General features: G+C 38.7%; 1 protein-coding gene across 1 annotated transcript in view; it reads left to right on the plus strand.

Moving 5' to 3' along the window:
- The window catches only part of CNTNAP4 (contactin associated protein family member 4), a 342,427-nt gene that overhangs the window by 102,600 nt on the left and 218,853 nt on the right, over window positions 1–20,974 (plus strand). Inside the window, exon 3 of the mRNA XM_065405994.1 lies at window positions 4,018–4,211. Within this exon, the coding sequence (XP_065262066.1) occupies window positions 4,018–4,211 (194 nt within the window). The remainder of the gene's footprint in view (window positions 1–4,017; window positions 4,212–20,974) is intronic.

Below are 20,974 nucleotides of genomic sequence, written 5' to 3' on the forward strand. Positions count from 1 at the left end.
AAGCAGTAGCTCTAAGCAACACCAGGGCTAAAAGTGTGTGTCAGGCATTAACAAACATTTTTCCAGGGTAGGTTAACCCTCCGACATTGTTACGGATTTGGGAACTAATTTCCTGGCAGGGACCAAAAAAAGCCTTTGGGAAGCTCATGGGGTAAACCACTTGGTTGCCACCCCTTAACACCATCAAACAAATGGCCTGGTAAAAAACGTTTAATGAAACTTTGGGGGCCATGATATGTAAATTAGTAAATAAGCACTCCAATAATTGGGACCTAATGTTGCAGCAGTTGCTCTTTGCCTACAGGACTGTACCACATCCCAGTTTAGGGTTTTCACCATTTAAACTTGTGTATGGCCGTGAGGTTAAGGGGCCATTACTGTTGGTGAAGCAGCAATGGGAGGGGTTTACGCCTTCTCCAGGAACTAACATTCTAAACTTTGTAAACAACCTGCAAAACACCCTCCAAAACTCTTTAGCCCTAGCTAAAGAAAATCCAAAAGATGCTCAAAAAGAGCAAAAGGCCTGGTATAATAAACATGCCAAAAAGCGTTCCTTCAAAGTAGGGAACCAGGTCATGGTCTTGAAGGTGCTCCAGGCCCATAAAATAAAAGTGTAATAAAACAGGCCATTTACAGTCCAAGAGCGCCTGGGAGCTGTTAACTATCTCATAGCATCCCCCACCTCAAACCTAAAGCCTAAAGTGTACCATTTTAATTCTCTAAAGCCCTTTTATTCCAAAAAATTAAAAGTTTGTCAGTTTACAGCCCAGGGAGAAAATAACACTAAGTGGCCTTAAGGTGTCTACTACAAAAAAAAAAAAAAAAGTAACAGTGGCATGAAAAAGGTAAACCTCTCAATAACTCTCAAACGTATGCAGCAACAACAGATCAAGAAGCTGTGCACTAGCTTCACGCCAATGTTCTCAGCCACCCCAGAATGAACCAAATGGGCATACCACTCCATTAACACAGGTAATGCTCGTCCAATTAAAGCCCAACCTTACTGGGTGGCTCCTCAAGCCAAAACTGCTATAAAATGGGAGATCCAGGACATGCTACAAATGGGGGTAATCTGCCCCTCTAAAAGTGCATGGGCATCTCCAGTGGTTCTAGTTCCCAAACCAGATGGGAAAATACGCTTTTGCATGAACTACCGTAAGCTAAATGCTGTAACTCGCCCAGACAACTATCCAATGCCAGGCACAAATAAGCTATTAAAAAAACTGGAACGTGCTCAGTTCATCTCTACCTTAAACTTAACCAAGGGGTATGGGCAAGTACCACTAAATAAATCTGCCAAAAAAAGATCAGCCTTCATCACCCATGTAGGGCTGTATAAATTTAATGTGCTTCCTTTCGGGCTGCAAAATGCACCCGCCACCTTCCAAAAACTTGTAAATAGTCTCCTAGCGAAATTTAAAAAATCTCCAGTTGCTTACCTTAATAATGTGTCCATCCTTTCTAATTGATGGGCAAAACACCTAAAGCATCTACAAAAAGTCTTCGAGTGCATAAGAAAGGCAAAACTAACTGTTAAGGCTAAAAAGTGTCAAATAGGCCTAAACAAAGTAACTTACCTTAAACACCAGGTGGGTCAAAAAACTATCAACCTCCTACAGGCCAAAGTAAATGTTATCCAAAAGTGGCCTGTCCCAAAGTCAAAAAAACAGGTCCAATCCTTCTTAGGCTTGGCCAAATATTACAGGCAATTTGTATTGCACTACAGCCAAATTGCCACCCCACTAACAAACCTAACCAAAAAAACCAGCCAAATGCATCTCAGTAAACTAAAAAGTGTCAAAAGGCCTTTAACCATCTTAAAGCAACACTCATGTCTAACCCTGTGCTAAGGGCCCCAAACTTTAACAAACCTTTTCTAGTAGCCACAAATGCATCCGAGCGTGGTGTGGAAGCAGTTTTAATGCAAAATAAAATAAAATAAAATAAATGGGATCAAAAATTCCACCCTGTCGTGTTTCTCAGCAAAAATATTTTTTTTAAAAAAGTCACGGGTCAATCACAAAAAAAAAAAAGTTACACAATTGTGTACTCTCTAAAGAAGCTACGCCCATATATTTAAAAACAGCGTTTCCACCTGCAAATCAACCATGCTGCGCTAAAGTGGCTTCATACCATCAAAACAAAATAACAAAAAACTTCTTCGGTAAAGTTTAGTTTTCCAAAATGTTAATGTTAAAATACAACACATTTCAAAAGCTTCTAACAAAGTCGCTAATGCACTCTCCCATAAAAATTTCCCAAAATCAACTGGTTAAAATCATCCTTAAAATGTAAAAAATATTGTTAGTTTTTATATAATCAGTAGTATATCTAAAGGTGCATGTGTCTTATTAATTCTGTTTTCTCCTAAAACTTCCCCCCCCCAAAAAAAATCACAGCCAGTGTAAAACAGACTTTCCAGCAATTTGGGGGACTGTCATAAACATAGAGCTAAGGGTAGCATAAAATCCCTTCTTTACCTGTAAGGGGTTAAAAAACTCAAATAACCTGGTTGGCACCTAACCAAAAGAAAAAAAAACCCAATAAAACAAAAACAAAAACCCTTTCAAATCTGTGGGGGGAGGTTTTTGTTTGGGCTCTCTTTGTTGTTCTCTCTCAAACAAAGAGGGACCAGGGCAGAAAAAAAAACCTCTCCTAAAACCCTACCTAAAATAAGCATCTAAAATTACAAAAATTGTAAGTAATAGCAAAAAAAAAAGTGTTAAATTATCTTTTGTTTTAGCTTGCAAATTTTCCCTATGCTAAAAGGTAATTTTATTCCTGTTTTGTAACTAAAAAGCAAAATAAAAAAAAATCCTCTGGGTTTTAAATCTTTTTATTTATCCTGTAAAGTTATCTTCCATCCTAATTTTGCAGGTGTAATTCTTTTACTTTTTTTAAATAAAATTCTTCTTTTAAGAACCTGATTGATTTTCAGTGTCCTAAAAAACAAAAATTTGGTCTGTGCTCACTTTGCTAACCTAATGGTTGGTATGTTATTCTCAAACACCCCCCACCCAAGGGGGTAAAGGGACTTGGGGGAATATTGGGGGGGGGAATAGGACTCCAAGTGGCCTCTCCCTAAATGTTTGTTTAAATCACTTGGTGGTGGCAGCAATACCGTCCAAAAACAAACGAACAAAAAATTTGTGCCTTAAAAAAGTTTTAACCTAAGCTGGTAAAATATGAGCTTTGGGGGTCTTTCATACGGGTCCCCACATCTGTACCCCAAAGTTCAAAGTAAAAAAAAAAGCCAACATAAACTTAACTCTTTTTCAAATCAAATGTTCTGTTTAGGAATGACTACTACTATTTATATAGTGCCCAAAGTATACTAGTTTCTTGATAGAGTACAGGATGTAGGCCCTGATCCTGCAACAATTATGGATATACTTAACTTTTCTCCTGTCAGTAGCCTTACTGATTAAGCATGTGCATAAGTGTTTGCAGGATCAGGACCTTAGTTTGTATTCCTGAATCAGCTACTGACTTACTGGTGGTTTTGGAAAATCATATAAACTCCCTCCATACACTTACCTCAGTTTACCCAACATAAAAATAGACATAAATATTTACTTTATGGGAACATTATTATGGTTTGTATTTATGGTTTGTAAATTATGGTTTGTAAAAAAAATTTGAGACCTCGGCATGAAGACATTGTCTAAGTGAAGAGCATTATTATAATTAACAAACATATACTGTACACTGAAAAGTCCATTGCAAAAGAGGGATACAGGATGACAGGGGGGAAAAAGGCAGTAAAGCAAAATCACAACGTATCTTAGTATTTTTTGCTCAGATTCCTCCATTCAAACTGTTTCAGGCATTTTTTTTTTAATGGCACTCACAGGTAATAGTGAATATATCATTTCTAACTCATCTGTAGTGTGAATTTAATTAGTCTTTTTATACATTGGTTTGATATTTACTCCTATTATGAATTAATAATTTGTATCTTTCTACAACTTTTATTCTATTCTTTTTTTTCTTTTTTTTCTCCCTTTACTCTCAAAGGAGCTGGTGGTTGGTCTCCTCTTGTGTCCAACAAATATCAGTGGCTCCAGATTGATCTTGGTGAGAGAACTGAGATCACTGCGGTTGCTACCCAAGGTGGATATGGGAGTTCGGACTGGGTAACAAGCTACCTCCTGATGTTCAGTGACAGTGGAAGGAACTGGAAACAATATCATCAAGAAGAAATCATTTGGGTATGTTTCTTTAATGATAGGCACTGAGTTTCAGTGGATAAGTTGGAGCATGTTCAATAGATATAGAGCAATGGAATGTAAAGAATTACTTTGAAAGGACTATCCAAATAAATACATCTCTACCTCGATATAACGCTGTCCTCGGGAGCCAAAAAATCTTACCGCGTTATAGGTGAAACCGCGTTATATCGATGCTTTGATCTGCCGGAGTGCGCAGCCCCACCCCCCCGGAGCACTGCTTTACCGTGTTATATCAGAATTCGTGTTATATCGGGTCACGTTATATCGGGGTAGAGGTGTAGCTAAAGATAACTCTTAATTTTACTTTCTACAAGATAATTTTTGTTTAAATTCACATTATTCCATTAAAAAGTCTAGAGGGTGTGATCTGAGGAATGAAAAGGTAATGCACAATCCTTTTTGTTTTGCTATGTACAGTGGAGTGGTGTTTTTTCTTCACTGTCACTTTTATTGTATTAAAGTAGTTAAAATATTTTACTGTTCTTATTTCTTATTTCATATGGTCTAAGATTTAAAAAAAAACAAAAACAAATGGAAACCATGGCTTTCTAAAAAAAAGTGCAAGCACAAGAACTTTTGGTGGTAATATCGATTGAATCCTGTTTCTGATGTTTTGAGCCCTAACCCCCTAGAAAACCATCCTAAAAGGTGCTCAGCCCCTCCACTCCCACCAACTTCAATGATAGTGGAGGATGCTCAGCACCTGAGAGGTGATTCTAGAGTCGATGTTACGCATGCATTTTTGTAATATTTGACAAAGGGGGGAACTTTTCTTGATCCTCAGTGGCTATCAATTTGTGCAATGAAGCAAGAATATTGATACTCCTTGTACTGCAATTGTATCCTGCCTAGTGTAACGCCTATCCTCTTCTTATACATGTACACGTTTGATTCATTTTTCAATTTCCTAAGCTTTTCATTTCAATAATTTCTTACTACAGGGAGTGTCAAGGGTTAATTAAACATTGTGTTAAAATGTATTTCATTTTATACATTTTATTTTTTGTTGACTTTTGATTTTAAGTGCTCTATTCATTCTATTATTGCCAAGGCCTTGTGTATGGTATAATGTGATTATGCAGTGGCATAAGTTGCTGCATAATTATCTTTTTTGAATTTGCTACATACTTGGGCCCCAGCATGTGTTTTCATAAAAAGAAAACAAATATATATTCTAGTCTCTATGTTCACAAGGGGGGGGGGAATTTAATGGTAAATGAGCACAAAGTGCTACAGTATTGTCTTCTGGAGTCTGTGGACAGACTGGAACAATAAATCTGAGAGGTGTAAACTGCCTGGACACTACAATGAGGTGTTGATTCTGAAACCTGACAGGGCTACTTTAAATGTCAGTGATGGTAACTATTTTACTGGTGATCATTATAACTGAAACATCAAACTCTTTTCCATGGTTGTTAAGTGCAGTTGTTAATTGTTGCTGTGGTGGAGAAGGAAGACATCAATTCCCATTCCTCAAACTTAGTCACAAGGGACACTCTACTGATTGTAATGTGCTGGTTGGAGGCAGGGTTTGAGGGAGTAGTGATTCAGAACTCAGGAACACTTTTTTTTTTTCAATACCCTTCTTTCTTTATATGCTTTATTTCTAGACGAACTTTTACTTTTCTCTTCTCCAAACTAAGTAACATAATTCTGGTCTTTATATGGAAGCTCTTATGCCTCGAATTATTGTGTAGTTCTTCTCTTGACCTTTTAGAGTTCTATTATGACTTTTCTCAGATGAAGGGACCAACTTTAAATGCAGGATTCAAGTTAAGCTCATCACATCAATTTATAATTTCATTATATTTTCTGTATTATTTTCTGTTCTCTGAAAACAATTGATCCCCTTCTAAAATCATTGGAACTTCTCATCTGAGAAAGGAGAACAGGTTGTGTGATTCCTTATTTCGTTTTGGACTACCACCGTGCATTGGGCAAACAGCTTCATTGGGATTTTCATGGTGATTCCTAGAGTTTTTGCTTTGTTTCCCACACACCCCTCCCGTGAGAGTTTATAAGTAAATCAGAACTCATCAGTGTGTGCAAACAGTTTGCAGTACATTGTCCCTTTTAATATGTATTACCCTGCATTGTATTTCATTCCAGCTCCCATCAAGTTGCCCAATTGTCCTATGTTTGTTGAGTCTTTCTGGGATTTGTGAAAATTCTTTCTAATCTTGAATAACAAATATGTTTATTCCTTCAGTAGGATTTAATGTCTCACTATTTGGTTCCTTTTAAGTGTTATTTATTAATATCAAATAGCCACTATTGAGTCTAAATTGAACTGTAAAGCAACTGATATTGGGGCTGGGGTGGAGACTCTGCATCCTGGTGACAAGTCCCAGAGCTGTTGTGCCTTAGACATGCACAATACTTGCAGGGGAGAGCAAAGGGCATATGGCCTTGGGAACACCCTTTGAAAGGGTGCAGCATTGTCTTCTCCAGCGAAGGGCCTCATCTGCCAAGGGACTCCTCCCCCCATCTCCATCCATTTTTAGCAGACTATCACCGCTGACGAGCTAAGCATCTGGAGTTATGGTTGTTGAGCACAAGAACTAGGATTGTGCTCTCAGCGCTACTGCTGACTTGCTTGTGGGTATGTGTCCCCTTTGTCCACCCATACAGGGCTGGGGACAGTCTGGCCCTTGATCTCTTCCTACTCTGTCAGCTGACTACTTAAACATATTCCCTACTTGCTATCTCTTGGTCCATGAAAAGACTTTACCTGTCATTTTTGCATTCTGTTTACTCTTAAAGATTCTGTAATAAAAGCTTTTTGGAAAGACTAGAGAGTATAGCTAACAGTTCTGTTCTCTTATGTTTTATTAACTCTTTCAAGGCATTCTGATATGTCAGTCACAATTTCCCTTTGCACAACATGGGCAGATTTTCTCTGTTGTACTTTATTTTCTCAACTATTTTTCTTGGTACCGAAATAAGACTTGCCTATCTCTGTAATGCCTAGGATCAATCTTAACATCTTTTTTTGAAACTTGGTACAATTCTAATTAGCCTGCAATTCTCTAATGAAGCAGCTCTTATTAATAATAAAATACATATTTTGATAAGACTTTTACCTTTTATAAAGAGTTCATTTAATCTTTGGAAGAGATTAATTCTGTTCAATTTAATTTTAGATGTTCCTTTATATTACTTTACACAGTTAATGCATTTGAACAGTGGAAACTATATGTCTTTCAAAACACTCTTCAACCTGCTTGCATCTTCCTATTTTTTAGGATATAATTACAGACACAATGGGGCCCATTTTCTCTGTATAGTGATCTGTGTTGCAAATCTGAGTACATGCACATTTAAGTTCTAGCTTTGTGCCCTAGAAAGATAAACATCTTTTCTATCTTATTTTTCCAAACAACTGCAACAGATGCGGGGGAGAAAGGCATAGTACACAAGTGACATGGCCCACTGAAGGATGCATCACTATGCCATGCAGTCGATTTGGAGGGGGAAAAATTGCAATTATTTTCCAATTACAGCTAGCCTGTTTCCTTTTCTGATATACGATGTGAGAAATGTCCACAATTCCAAAATTCATTGTTTTTCAAGGACATGACACTTTATCCATTACAAAGCTTTGATCTAGGTGCCATTAATATTTATTAAACTATCTTCTCAAATATAAGCCTAAAGCAGAGAAGTGACATCAGAAATTACCAGGGTTCAGCATTCAGATTTTTACACATAGAGAAATCACAAATAGCAAGCTCTGTCTTGAAAATGCAGTGGAAGACACAGTTTGAAAATGCCTCTTAAAATAATGTAAAAATATTTTTTCTGATAAATTCGGGGGCCTGTTTTCCACGTGCTGTTTTCCTTTATTCTTTTTCCTGGCTCATGTTATAACTGGAAGTATCACTGCCCTGACTTCTGATCCTCACTCCAGCCTCCTTGAAGTCTAATTCCAGGGACCTCCCCAAGGTGAGGGGAGGGGAGTTCCATGGCCTCCACTGCCAGCCTCCAGTTGGAATAACTTTTCAATAGATTTCCTGTCAGTCTGGTGGTGGGGACTATGTATGTGGCATAGATATTTCTCCAGTCCCAGCCACCCTTGGGTCACCTTATGCACAGATTTCCAGCCTTCGTGGGTCCAGTACACAGAGTGGAGAGTCTTCAGAAATGGCAACTTTCCCATTCCTACCTTTTGCAAAGGGGGAGTTCCCCTTCATGTGGCTCAGCAGGACAGCCTGCCATTGTGAATTTTTAATAGATCTCTTTTTTGAAGTATCTACATTTGCAATGGCTTGCATATCAGGTGTTTGGGTGATATTTTGACTTGTTTTTCAAGACACCAGAAACAGTCTGATTCAAATTAACTTTGTATAATTCATTTATGCATAATAACTAAACTGCAACCAACCTCAGTGTCTCCATAGCATTCTCAAGAAGAAAACATATTCAGGCTCTATCAGTTTGTATGTCTCATGCATAACGTATAAAATGTACCTGTCTTAGCAGTAATCTTTGTAATTTATCTTTCAGTAAGTTTAGAAAGTATGTTTAAAATGCTACAGAATGAACCCTTATGGTTTAAAACATCTGCATTTTTAATGTTTAATAAAACCCAGCATGAAAGGCAAGAAAATGTACTTAATATGTTCTAATTTAGCATATAAATTGCTAAGCTCAATATAGCCTGAACTAGTGTTTATCATAGCAAGGACATTGCTATCTTAAATAAAAACAAAACAAAAAATCCCTATAACCTTTTGCACAGAATATGTGTTTTTAACAAATAACTACAACAAAAAATCCTAAATAGATGCCCTTTGTCACAGATCTACTATGTGTTGACAATTGATTGTTTTGCTTTTAATGAGCTCATGCTTTTAGCTCTTCTTTGACTATGCCTGTTTTCCATAGCAAGAATAGCAGTCGCAACACTGACACCATCATCTATTCAACACTACTCTTCCCCCCTGCAAAAAACAAACACCCTGTAGCAAAGAGACAATTCAACCAACCAACAAAAGAAAAAGAACAAACTAAGTAGTTTGTAATTGAAAAAGTAGATCCAGAGACTCCATTAAGTCCACTAGAGACTTTGTTACTGATACTGATATTATGTGGAAAGGGGTCAGATACTGTGGTGCTGAGTGGCAGTGTAAAGCCTAAAGCTACGTAAATAGATTAGAAATGCTCCCGTTCCTGCTCCAGTCAGTGGGACTTTTAAAACTGTATTAAGCGACAGCAGGATCAGGCCCTAGATGCTTTAATGTAACCTGAAACATGTATTATGTGGCCACACAGGAGATTGAAAAAAGTGGTCTCTTAAAGGATGTAGATGGCTGATGGAAACTGAAAGAAAACCTTTATGGGGGGAGGGATAGCTCAGTGGTTTGAGCATTGGCTTGCTAAACCCAGGGTTGTGAGTTCAATCCTTGAGGGGGCCACTTAGGGATCTGGGGCAAAATCAGTACTTGGTCCTGCTAGTGAAGGCAGGGGGCTGGACTCAATGACCTTTCAAGGTCCCTTCCATATCTAGGAGATAGGATATCTCCAAAAAATTAATTTATCTGTTTAAAACTCTCCAAGTTGGGACCAAGCTAGAATATAAAATCCCATCTGAGATACAAATGACCAACACCTGCCAGTGGAGAAGTGTTGGCTAATGAAGTTTGTGCTGTACTCAGATAGCTGTAACATATGCTTAGTCTGTTTTTTCACTTGGAATGACGAGGAGAGCAGAGCCAGGTGAATAATTCATTACAAATAATTTATTCAATGAATTTTTGCATCTTTTTCTATTTGTGAATTGTCCGTGAGCAGACTGTGATTTATGCAAGTGAATCCATCTGTTTAAAAGTATTTGCAGGATAATACTTTTTGCAAATACTTCTAGCTCTCCATTCATAAACAGTTTGTTGCAGGTGTTCAGTATCTGAGTTGTTTTGATTGGCTGTATAGATCACAATGGTATATTTCTGTTCCCTGATTAGATTAGTGTTAATGCTCGCAATAGCAAGTTTGAAATTCACTATACACAAATGTTCTGCAATAATGTCTTTGTGATGGGGTGTTCACCCCACACCAGCCTGGAAGGGGTTAATGATGCTGTGAAGGGGCCAATTACCCAGTAGGCCTTATTCTGAGGGGAATAAGATGGCCTAAGTAATCCCCTGAATGATGTCAGGACCAAGCTGAGAAGGAACAGGCAGGACTGGGATAAAACCAGGAAGCTGGCAACAGAAAGGGGCTGCAGGGAAGTAGTCTATAGTCACTCCCTCGGAGGAGGGAGTTTTAGTTCCCACACCCAGAGAGGCAGGGGAAGCAAGAAGCTGGAGGAAGGAGGCCAGGGAAAGAGCAACAAGGTGTGAGGGAATACAGACCACAATTGCCCAGTGTAGCAGGGTGGCTACCCGCTCCAGCCCTGACAGGGTTAAAACCAGCCCTGGGAGAGGGCTGGAGGGCTGGGAGAACAGCCCAGGCTGATTGGGAAGTAGGCTCAGCTGGGGCCATGCCTCAATGAGGGCCCAGCTGGCCCTATAAAGGCTTGAGCAAGGAGCTCAAGCAGATAGTCTCTCTCTGCATTCAGAGAGAGAAGGGCCTGGCTGCAGGGAGCTTAACCAAGTGCCTAGAGTAGAGCAGGGCTGGGGAAGGGTCAAGGGAGCCGGGGAGCTCTGGCCTAGGAAAGCCCCAGGCTGCAGGCCTAGGATAAGGCCAATGGGGCACTTGGGTTGCAGGAGGAAACCCATGGGTAAGCAAGGTAGAGGCAGCAGGTCCAAACCCCCCTTGCCTGTGATGAGTGGCTGATACACTGCAGTCTGCCCCAGTGAGCGGGGGCTAAGTGGTGACTGGAAGTAGCCAAGACTAATGGCGAGGTGGGGATAGGGGCTGGGGGTTCCCCTGGGAGGGGAGACCCTGAGACTGGGGGTTACTGCCAGATTGGCAGCATCCAGAGAAAGGGGTACCGGGGTCCTGGGAGGGACACGGTGCCAGCGGTAAGGCGGATCACCGGCCTGCAGAGGGCGCTCTGATGGCTGGAGAGCTAATTCTCAACAGAGACCAGCAGGAGGTGCCACAGGGGTGAGTCCTGCACGCTTACACACAGCTATAGGGTCCCTGGACTGGAATCCAGAATAGTGGGCAGGCCTGGGTTCCCCTACTAGACACTGGGGAAGTGGTACAATTAGGGCAGGGCATGAGAAGGCTGCCTGAGACTGTTAGTAGAGAAAGACTTTGATACCCTGGAAGGGGAAGACTAAAATGACCTGTCCGGAAGGCCAAGACATGAAGAAAGAATACCCTGAGTCACAGGGAGCAAGAGAGAGATGGCAGGGCATGCAGTGAGCAGCAGAAGGGGGTGTCAGAACTGACCGGACATGGCAAAAAGGAGGCGCCCCTAGAGGTGAGTAGAGCACCCTGTGACAATCTTGAATACTTTGGTGAATATTTCAGCTAGTAACCTTGTTCGTAAAAATGTTCGTGGAAAGGAAACAAAAAAAGTAGACATGACAAAACTCAAATTGTTTTTAAAACCTGGACAAATATAAGCTTTTTGTAGCATTCACTTTGTTCCAGAGGAAAATAACTTGATGCATATTTATACCTATTAAATCTCCTTGGTTGGCCAAGAAACTCCTGATTTCAGGTGTCTACTCTTTAGCTCCTTGAGCAGCTGATTCATTTCCCTAATTGGGAGAGAAACAGTGCTGGGTGGTAGGAGGAGGTAAGGTGATATAGGCCACATCTCTTTGGTTATGGGGTAAAATTTACTAAGGTACCTAAGAGATTTAGGCACACAAGCCCCATTGACTTTAATGTGACTTAAATAACTTGAGCACTCTTGACAATTTTATGCACAGTCCACTCCAGGGACCTCACTGTAGTAGGACTCTAACCTTATAGATATTGCCTAGAGCATAGCCCCATCCTGCCCATGACCAGAAGGAAATGGTTAAAGTCATGTGGACAGTGTGGTATAGGGTATTGTCTTGTCCATATCTCAGTGGCTGTAGGCAGTTTGGGGGGAGAGAGGATTATTTGGGGGGGGGGGGGAGATAGTGTGCTATGGAGAATACTAAATGTAGGAGAACCTAAGAAGGGGAGAGGGCTTGAAGGGGAGGTGATGGGAAATTCAAGTCTGGGAAGCCAGAGATGGGATGCAGGATGGAGGGGAAACTCCAGCGTCAGCAATATGGAAGTGAAGGATTTGTTGGTGGGGAAACTTGTGTAAAAGATGTAATGTACATTTTTATACAACATTTAACAGACATCTAATAAGTCTGATTTATCAGTCACAATATATCTTAACAGAGATTGATAGTTTGTATAAAATAGCAGAGGTGAAAAGATGAATGCATACATCAAATTTAACCTACCCCAGCTGTAATATGGTTTGTAATATTTTTTTTAAAAACTTAACTCAAATGAAAATATTATATTGTTTATATAGATTCAGTGATTTAGTTTTAATTGAAAACCCAGATTAGGTGAGTGGTAACAGATGGATTTAAAAAAAAGGACAGATGCAAAACACACACATTATTATATATATTTATTTACTGTAAGTGTACAGATTCTGATCATTCACATGCATGAGAACTTGTATGTGTCAGACAACTAAGGAAGCCAGATTCAAATAACAAAGAAAATATAGTGTATGTTCAAAATACACTTTGTGCCACAATTTATAGAAGTGAATGCTTTACTGGAATTAGAAGTTCATAGGTCCATCTTAGTCAATGTATACTTCCCTGTCACAGTTACTCTAAGTGATCAGAAGCACTGGGGTTCAAATCTCAATCTCTGATAAGTTATGTCGATGTTTTAATTGAATATGTTGGCTGTGTTCCAGACAGGTTTAGAGGCTGCAGACTGAGAGGTATATTCACTTAAAGTAAAAAAAAAAAAGTCTCTGAGGATCAGTATTACTGCTGATCTGAATTATTTTTCTGCCAAGAATCCAAAACATTCATGATCAACCTACCTTCTTTTTGTTTTAATTTTAATTTATTTATACATTGATGCCAATTCTGTTTGTATTTGTGTCATGTGATAGTGACAGCAACTGGCAGGTCTGTTTTCTTTTCTTATATCCAATCAATAACTCTGTTTTCTGTTTCGAAGAATACAGTATTAATATGGACAAACAGCTATTAAAAGCAGATCTTGAATAAGAGCAGAAATTTTCTAACACACAACAATATTATAGAAACTGTTTTTGAGTTTGACTCAAACATCTCAATTATCCTTTATGATTAATGTTCCTCATTTTAGATCTTATTTTTGCCTTTGCCCTAGGGAGACTTTTTTGCTGTAAATAATTTACAATAGTATTGAATCTGGACATTTATTTTTTTGTTTATTTTATTTGTTGGATGGTTTTGACTAGAAAATAGTCACTTTTCTGAAAGTTATTTATTGTTAGAAGAAAAAGCTTCATGTCACTTGACTCTCCTGGAGTAGTAATATGCTATATTATTCTGTTTTAGATCACAGTTCCACACTTCCCAGTAGATCTTATCAGCTGTAGTAGTATGGGACTGCTGCCTCTTTTTGACTCAAGCACCTAGTCAAAGTTTGGGGTCCTGGAGATGTTCTAGTTGGAAGCAGAAATTGATGGAGTCAGGTATTTTCTTTGATGCAATCTTGTTTATTAGCAAAGAATGAACAAAGTCCGGAGTGGAAGGGCATTTTTATCTAGTGAAAAAAACATGACACTAGTAGAGGGGAGATGGATTCTAAAAATGGTTTGTATAATGACCATCTAACTTTGAACAAGTCAGTTATCCCCTATGTACTATGCTTTTTCCAACCTTTAACATGGAGACAATATTACAGTTATTACTCACTGGGCTCTGAGAATTAAAGAAGCAGTGTTTGAAAATATAAAGTGCTATTTAATAATAATAACAATTAATTTATTAGCCGCTTGCTTCTTGGAGGAAGAGAGAACAGCACTGCACAGAGAAGAATCCTGCTGTATACAGGCTTCATTGACTTTCACAAAGCCTGGATAGTTGAGATGACGTTCTTATATGCGTATAGAGTGGGAAAGCTTGGGTGAAGTTGGTGGCGTGGAGCGATGTTTGGTAGAAGCATATTTTTCTGCAAGTGATGCAAATACAAAAATAAAAAGTAAAGAAGAAGAAAGGATACACAGACTGTGATGGGGTGTCCACCACATACATGGCAGAGCAAGTTAAATGAGGTTAATTAACCTGATAGTCTGTACTTGGGGGAGAGCCAGGTATTGAAAGGCTGATTGATGGAGCCCAGCTGAGAAGGAACAGATGGGGCTGGTAGAAAGCAGAAAGGTGCTGCTGGAGAAGTAGTCGACAATCACTACTTGGGAGAAGGGAGGTGTATTTGGGGCTATGAAGTTAAGTAGTCTGCAGTTACTCTCTGGGAGGAGGAAGTTTGGGCTGGTAAACCCAGAGATGGGGAACCAGAAGTTTGAGCCAAGTAGTAGGAAGAAGTCCAGGGAACTAGCAACAGGGTCTGCGAATAAGCAGACATATAATTCCTGGACTAGAACCCGGAGTAAAGGGCAGGACCAGGTTCCCCTAGCAGCCACTGGGGAAGTGGTACAGCCTAGGCAGTGAAGGGAAGACTGCCATTTTGGATGGAGAGACTTTGATTCCCTGGAAGGAGAGGGCTATGGCAACCCGGTTGAAGGGCCAAGCCCCGAAGACAGAGCACCCTGAATCACAGAAAGAGAGGCAGCAGGGCATGTAAATGAGCGACAGAAAGGGGCATTGCATGTAGAAGGAGCTAATCTCCCAAGCAGCCAGGAGAAGGCACCCTAGCGGTGAGTGTAACCAGTGATGCAGACTAGTACCGGTGATGTTAGGCTCCACTGGTGAAGATGGCTTAGACTGAAGACTAAACAGAAGGATTGGAATATATTCCCAGAGTTTCAAATCTATACAAAGCTGGCTCAATTCTTTATCCCCCAGATAGATGTATTATGTGTCATGCAGTTTACTGTGTGGATTTTTCAGACAAGATCATAAAAACTAATATCTTGGAAGCTCTATGTTAAGATATATTTATATAAGAGATGGTTTGGAAGACAGGTTTGTCCCATTGGCTATGTACAAAGTGTTTCCTCACTTCATTGTAGAACAGCCTATTGTATATTGATTGGCTGCTGATACTCTACCCCAGAGCCCACTTTACTTCAGTGATGCTGTTTCTATATGATATTCAGGATGAAAGGTGCTATTTAAATGTAAAATATTACAATGCACTTAATTGTGACAAGCTGGATTAGGATGACTGTTCTTTCGGAACATCTCCCAGGAAATTGATATTACCTAATAATACTAAATGGCAATTACTGCTGCTTAATCAGCACATTATTACTATAGAATAGATGTATTACTTCATAAAAATTGAATCAAAATCCCTGGCTTGTTTTGTAGATCTTCTTGAGAAACAAGCCAAATGTCAGTATGCCATGTACCTTTCTAAGTGTAAAATTCTATAAAAAGTTCCCATTTGTATCATACATTGTATTATTTGACAAAGACATTCTAATGATATAAAGAGAGAGTATATTTTAGACAAAAGCATAAGTGGGCAGAGTTAAGACTGAAGTTTCAGTCTTAGCTGCATTTAAAAAAACAACTTTTGTGTGTTTGGCTCTTATACTTAGCATTGTATTAACATTTGTTTCTTTGAGGTGGTCTCTGCTTAATTTCACTTGTTTTTATGTGGTTATTTTATATCTCAAATAATTCTGACTCTAATCAGTCCATCTGTTAATATTTACATTAGCTTTATATATAACTTCATATATGTTTATATTCACATGACTGCTTTATTTTGCAAGTCTGTAACATTAATAATCAATAGTCTCATATGACAGATAGTTTCTTATAAAGAAAATGTGCCTCTTCCAAGTGATTATTCTTGAAATTTCTGAATGACTTTGTCTAGCAGTTTGCAGTCCCCTTCGTACTGTCACTAGATCATATTACAACTCCCCATTGCCAGAGGTGCCAGAACAATTTGTATAGTGGGGGTGCTGAGAGCCATTGAAACAAACTGTAAACCCCGTATATGATGGAAACCACGTCAAGCCAGGGGGTGCGGCAGCACCCCTAGTTCCAGCACCTATGCCTAGTGCCTCTGGTAGTGCCACATGTAGCAATATTAAGGATTTCACACTTCCTGGTCTCTTTGCAATGCAGCTTGCTTTCAGGAACATTTCTGCAACCACTTCCTTCTGTTCTCTGTAAGGTTCCTTCCAAGGTGGAGGGACGCAGGTGTCTTCATTTGACTATTTTTTCTCAAATAGATTAAATTTTCCTTTGACTCCACAAAGGTGTGGTATACAGGAGTTCTGGGAAAAGACCAATCTGTACTTCCTACTTCTAGAGACTTAGGTCAGGGCTAAAGGAATATGTATAATGTGTATAGGAATCCCACAGTTTGGGAGAAATAAGGAAACATTTCTTTAGCAGGCTGATGGTTTTTAAATAATACAGTTTTTTTAGGCTTCACAGACATTAGGAATGTTAGAAACAGCTTAGTGGGAAAAGTGCAGCAGAAACTGTCAGAGACATGTAAATGTCATTCATCACATGACTATTACTATATACATATTTAGCATTTTATATAATGTAACAGTCTGAATTATTTACTGAATGCAATCAATTAACTCGGTCAAGAATGACATACATGGTAGTTTAAAAACCAGAGGAAACTGAGAATATGTGTCAACAGATGGAAATGGTTACTGATTTAAAACAAAAAAGAACGTAAACATTGAGTCTAGTTTCAGAGTGGTAACCATGTTAGTCTGTATCAGCAAAAACAATGAGGAGTCCTTGTGGCACCTTAGAGACTAACAAATGTATTTGGGCATAAGCTTTTGTGGGCTAGAACCCACTTCATCAGATTCATGGAGTGGAAAATACAGTAGCAAGTATAAATACACAGCACATGAAAAGATGGGAGTTGCCTTACCAAGTGGGAGGTCAGTCTAACAAGACAATTCAATTAATAGTAGGATACCAAGGGAGGAAAAATCACGTTTGTAGTGGTAATGAGTGGCCCATTTCAAACATCAGAGGGGTAGCCGTGTTAGTCTGAATCTGTAAAAAGCAACAGAGGGTCCTGTGGCACCTTTAAGACTAACAGAAGTATTGGGAGCATAAGCTTTCATGGGTAAGAACCTCTCTTCTTCAGATGCATTTCAAACAGTTGACAAGAAGGTGTGAGTAACAGTAGGGGGAAACGAGTATGGGGGAAATTAGACTTTGTAATGACCCATCCACTCCCAGTCTGTATTTGATGTCCAGTTTGCAAATTAATTCCAGTTCTGCACTTTCACGTTGGAGTCTGTTTTTGAAGTTTTTATTGTTGAAGAATTGCCACTTTTAGGTCTGTTGTTGAGTGACCAGGGAGATTGACGTGTTCTCCTACTGGTTTTTGAATGTTATAATTCCTGATGTCAGATTTGTGTCCATTTATTCTTTTACTGTTACTCACACCTTCTTGTCAACTGTTTGAAATGGGCCACTCTCATTACCACTACAAAAGTGATTTTTCCTCCCTTGGTATCCTATTGTTAATTGAACTGTCTCGTTAGACTGATCTCCCACTTGGTAAGGCAACTCCCATCTTTTCATGTGCTGTGTATTTATACCTGCTACTGTATTTTCCACTCCATGCATCTGATGAGGTGGGTTCTAGCCCATGAAAGTTTATGCCCAAATAAATTTGTTAGTCTCTAAGGTGCCACAAGGACTCCTCATTGTTTTTATTGAGTCAAGTGTTTTTGAAGTGAGTGATGCATACAAACTGCCGAGAGGCAGCTGACAGTGTTAACACACTGTTGTCAAAGTTATGAATTCAGGAATGAAATATTGACAATTTGACAACACCTTGATGACCTTTTAAGAAAACCAAATTGTTTTATCCATTGTTTTACCTGAGGGGACACACTCTGGCTGTATTGTGAACAATCTCACATTTCAGTGAATAATCTATGTCTATGTTCTTTATGTTAGCAGATCAACATTTTTATCCCGCTTTACCTTTCAAATTGGTTATGGAAGCTCAGAGGCATCAACAGTTATGTATTATGAATTCATGTGGCCCATATCTTCACATCTGATGATACACCATGCCTTGGTGAATTACATTATTCTGAAAAAGTATAGATTTCTGGGAATGTTATTTCCCAGAGAGACAGTACAGCATTGGTCAGTCCTGATTAGCTGATGATTGTCACTTTCTGAAGTATATACCCTTTTTTCAAGGTCAATTAGCCTAGCAGCTTCCTAGAGTTCAGCATACCCTCAGGTAAGGCAGATATAATGGGGTGCATCTGGGGAGCACATAAAGCATGATTATTATAGTATTTGTCAATCTTTAGTTTCCAATTCCAATACTTTATGTAGTAGACCATGGAATCAAGAAATGGGAAAAGTAGAAAACTAACAGTAACAAACTACACTTATCAAATGAGGTAATTTATTCTTGAAATGAAAATGTTGCATCAACCATGATTGATCCAGAAGACTAAGAAATAATAGCCTTTGAAACAATGGCTACTGAATATTAAACACATATTTACATATACAGTTGCACACATTATTACAACTCTTGTTAATAAAACATTCTTTAGAATGCATATAAAGCCCATCAAGCCAATGACATGCGTTATTGCTAAAAGTTAACTCCTATTCACATTGCAGTTGATGACTCATTTAGAACATTTGCCTATCGCTCAGTATAATAGCACCCTGTATTGTTTGTTAGATAGGATCAACTCTGTTAAAATAATATCAACGTTCTGGTAAATTGAAGAATAGGGAAATGAAGGAGCTTGCTTGGTTGATAGCCTTTCTTCATTCTCCCTTCACCCTCCCCCTAACTTGAGTATTTCAATGACAACTTGAAGGTGCTTTCTATTAGCTCAGTAATAACTGTATCCTGGACCACCTCAGTGCTTCTTAGCCCAGGATATTGATATTAACGAGTTAACCAGAAGCACTCTCCACTTAAATTGTTCATAATGAAACAAAATGTACTCTCCATCCTCTCACCAGTACACTCTGTGAACAATAAAATCCATCGAGTCTGATTGGCTACTTACCTCAGTAGTCCACCTCCATATGCTCACAACAAACATGATGGCCTGAGCTTCCAACTCTGTCATATTTACTAGCTCTGGTAGTTAAGCTGGTCAAACAACAATGACATTTTCACTGAACTTTCTTTGTCTCTTATAAAAAAGAAAATAATTTTTCAAATTTGAAATTTTCTTTTTGGCAAAATTTTTATCACCTCTATGTAATTTATCCTTCCCACTCCTTCACTCACGGATAGTAACCCTTTTAAATTAAATGCTATTTAAGATCTGGGGAGATAGGTAGGCTGACAAGGTGGTAAATGGTCAAAAGCTGAGATGGCCGTGTTTCTTGGTGGACATATGTTTCTTGTCTAGACTGGGAAAATGGGTTGAATTTTAAAGCTGATCACTGTCAACCCTGGAGGGAATCTACCATGGCAATATATTTTTTTCTTAAATATCTACAATACCTAAATGCAACTATTTGTGCTATAATGAATCGATTAGAGCGTTGATTTCTTCTCCAAAACACTTATAAGGATATACTTAATATTTTGGGTCAAATTTTGTCCTCTGATACAGGCACAGAATAGCCCTTTAGAATACAGAAGTTATGTGCATGTTTCTGAGAGAAGATACATGATAGAAATCTTTGTAATGTATCATGACAAATACCTACGTGTCAACATTTGAATACTGGGAATTGACGGGAGATGCATCTTTAATATATTAATGTTAATCAGTAAAATAAAATTATTAGTAAGTGAATCACTAAAAAGGAGAGATAATATAGCTTTACCAAATGTTTATATAAAAATAATCCTGAGTTATCATTTAAGCACACTGAGAGTACAAAATTATTCAGTGTGTGAGGTAGCTAATTTTAAAAATTAATAATTCAGCCATTAAAATTAGATAAATACATGAAAGCACCAGTTCAAAAAGAGATTTCCAGTACCTTGAGTATTTAAGTAATGAACTGTTTTCCCCTTAACAATGTAAATGGATTGTTCTAAATCATAAACAGGTCTAGGGACTTGAACCTCTGCTGCAGCTGTGCAGAGCACAGAGCAATTCAGGTGGGAGGAAAGAATGTAGAAGTACTGTAGAATTACTGTATGCAAGGCTCATCTTTAGATCAGCCTCAGCATCCCTTTAGTGGCTTTTGTTCCCTTTCTGCATCAAATTCAATTGTCTCACCATCATCGTTAAGCATATATGCAACTTTCTCCCCCACCTTCAATTTCATCCTGGTTTCCTCCAACTCTCACGTTAGGATTCAGTGCTTGCCTGTTTCTTTTCACACTGTCAGCTGTCTTTTTTTCATGCTGCCCTCCATGCATAGAGAAGCCTCCCTTTACCTGTGTACCAAGCATTTTCTCTCCCTGAAATTTCGCTCTGAAACCCTTTTTCATTCCAACATAAATAATGATGTTGGTAATGGTAGTAGTAATAAAATGTAAATAAAATACACAACTCAAAGTTAACTCAAAATTAATATACTGAAATGTCAAGGAATCTAAAACGTGAGATTTCAAAGGCAAAATTAGCTAAATCACATTGCCCGTCTTGTATATTTTGATGTAAACATGTATGCCATAATAACTGTAATATAATATGGCTGCTCATTTAAGCAAAAGAAAATAAAAAGTTAAATGTTAGGAAGCAAGATGCTGTAGATAAATGA

The sequence above is a fragment of the Emys orbicularis genome, chromosome 6 (assembly GCF_028017835.1).
Source record: "Emys orbicularis isolate rEmyOrb1 chromosome 6, rEmyOrb1.hap1, whole genome shotgun sequence".
NCBI lineage: Eukaryota > Metazoa > Chordata > Testudines > Emydidae > Emys > Emys orbicularis.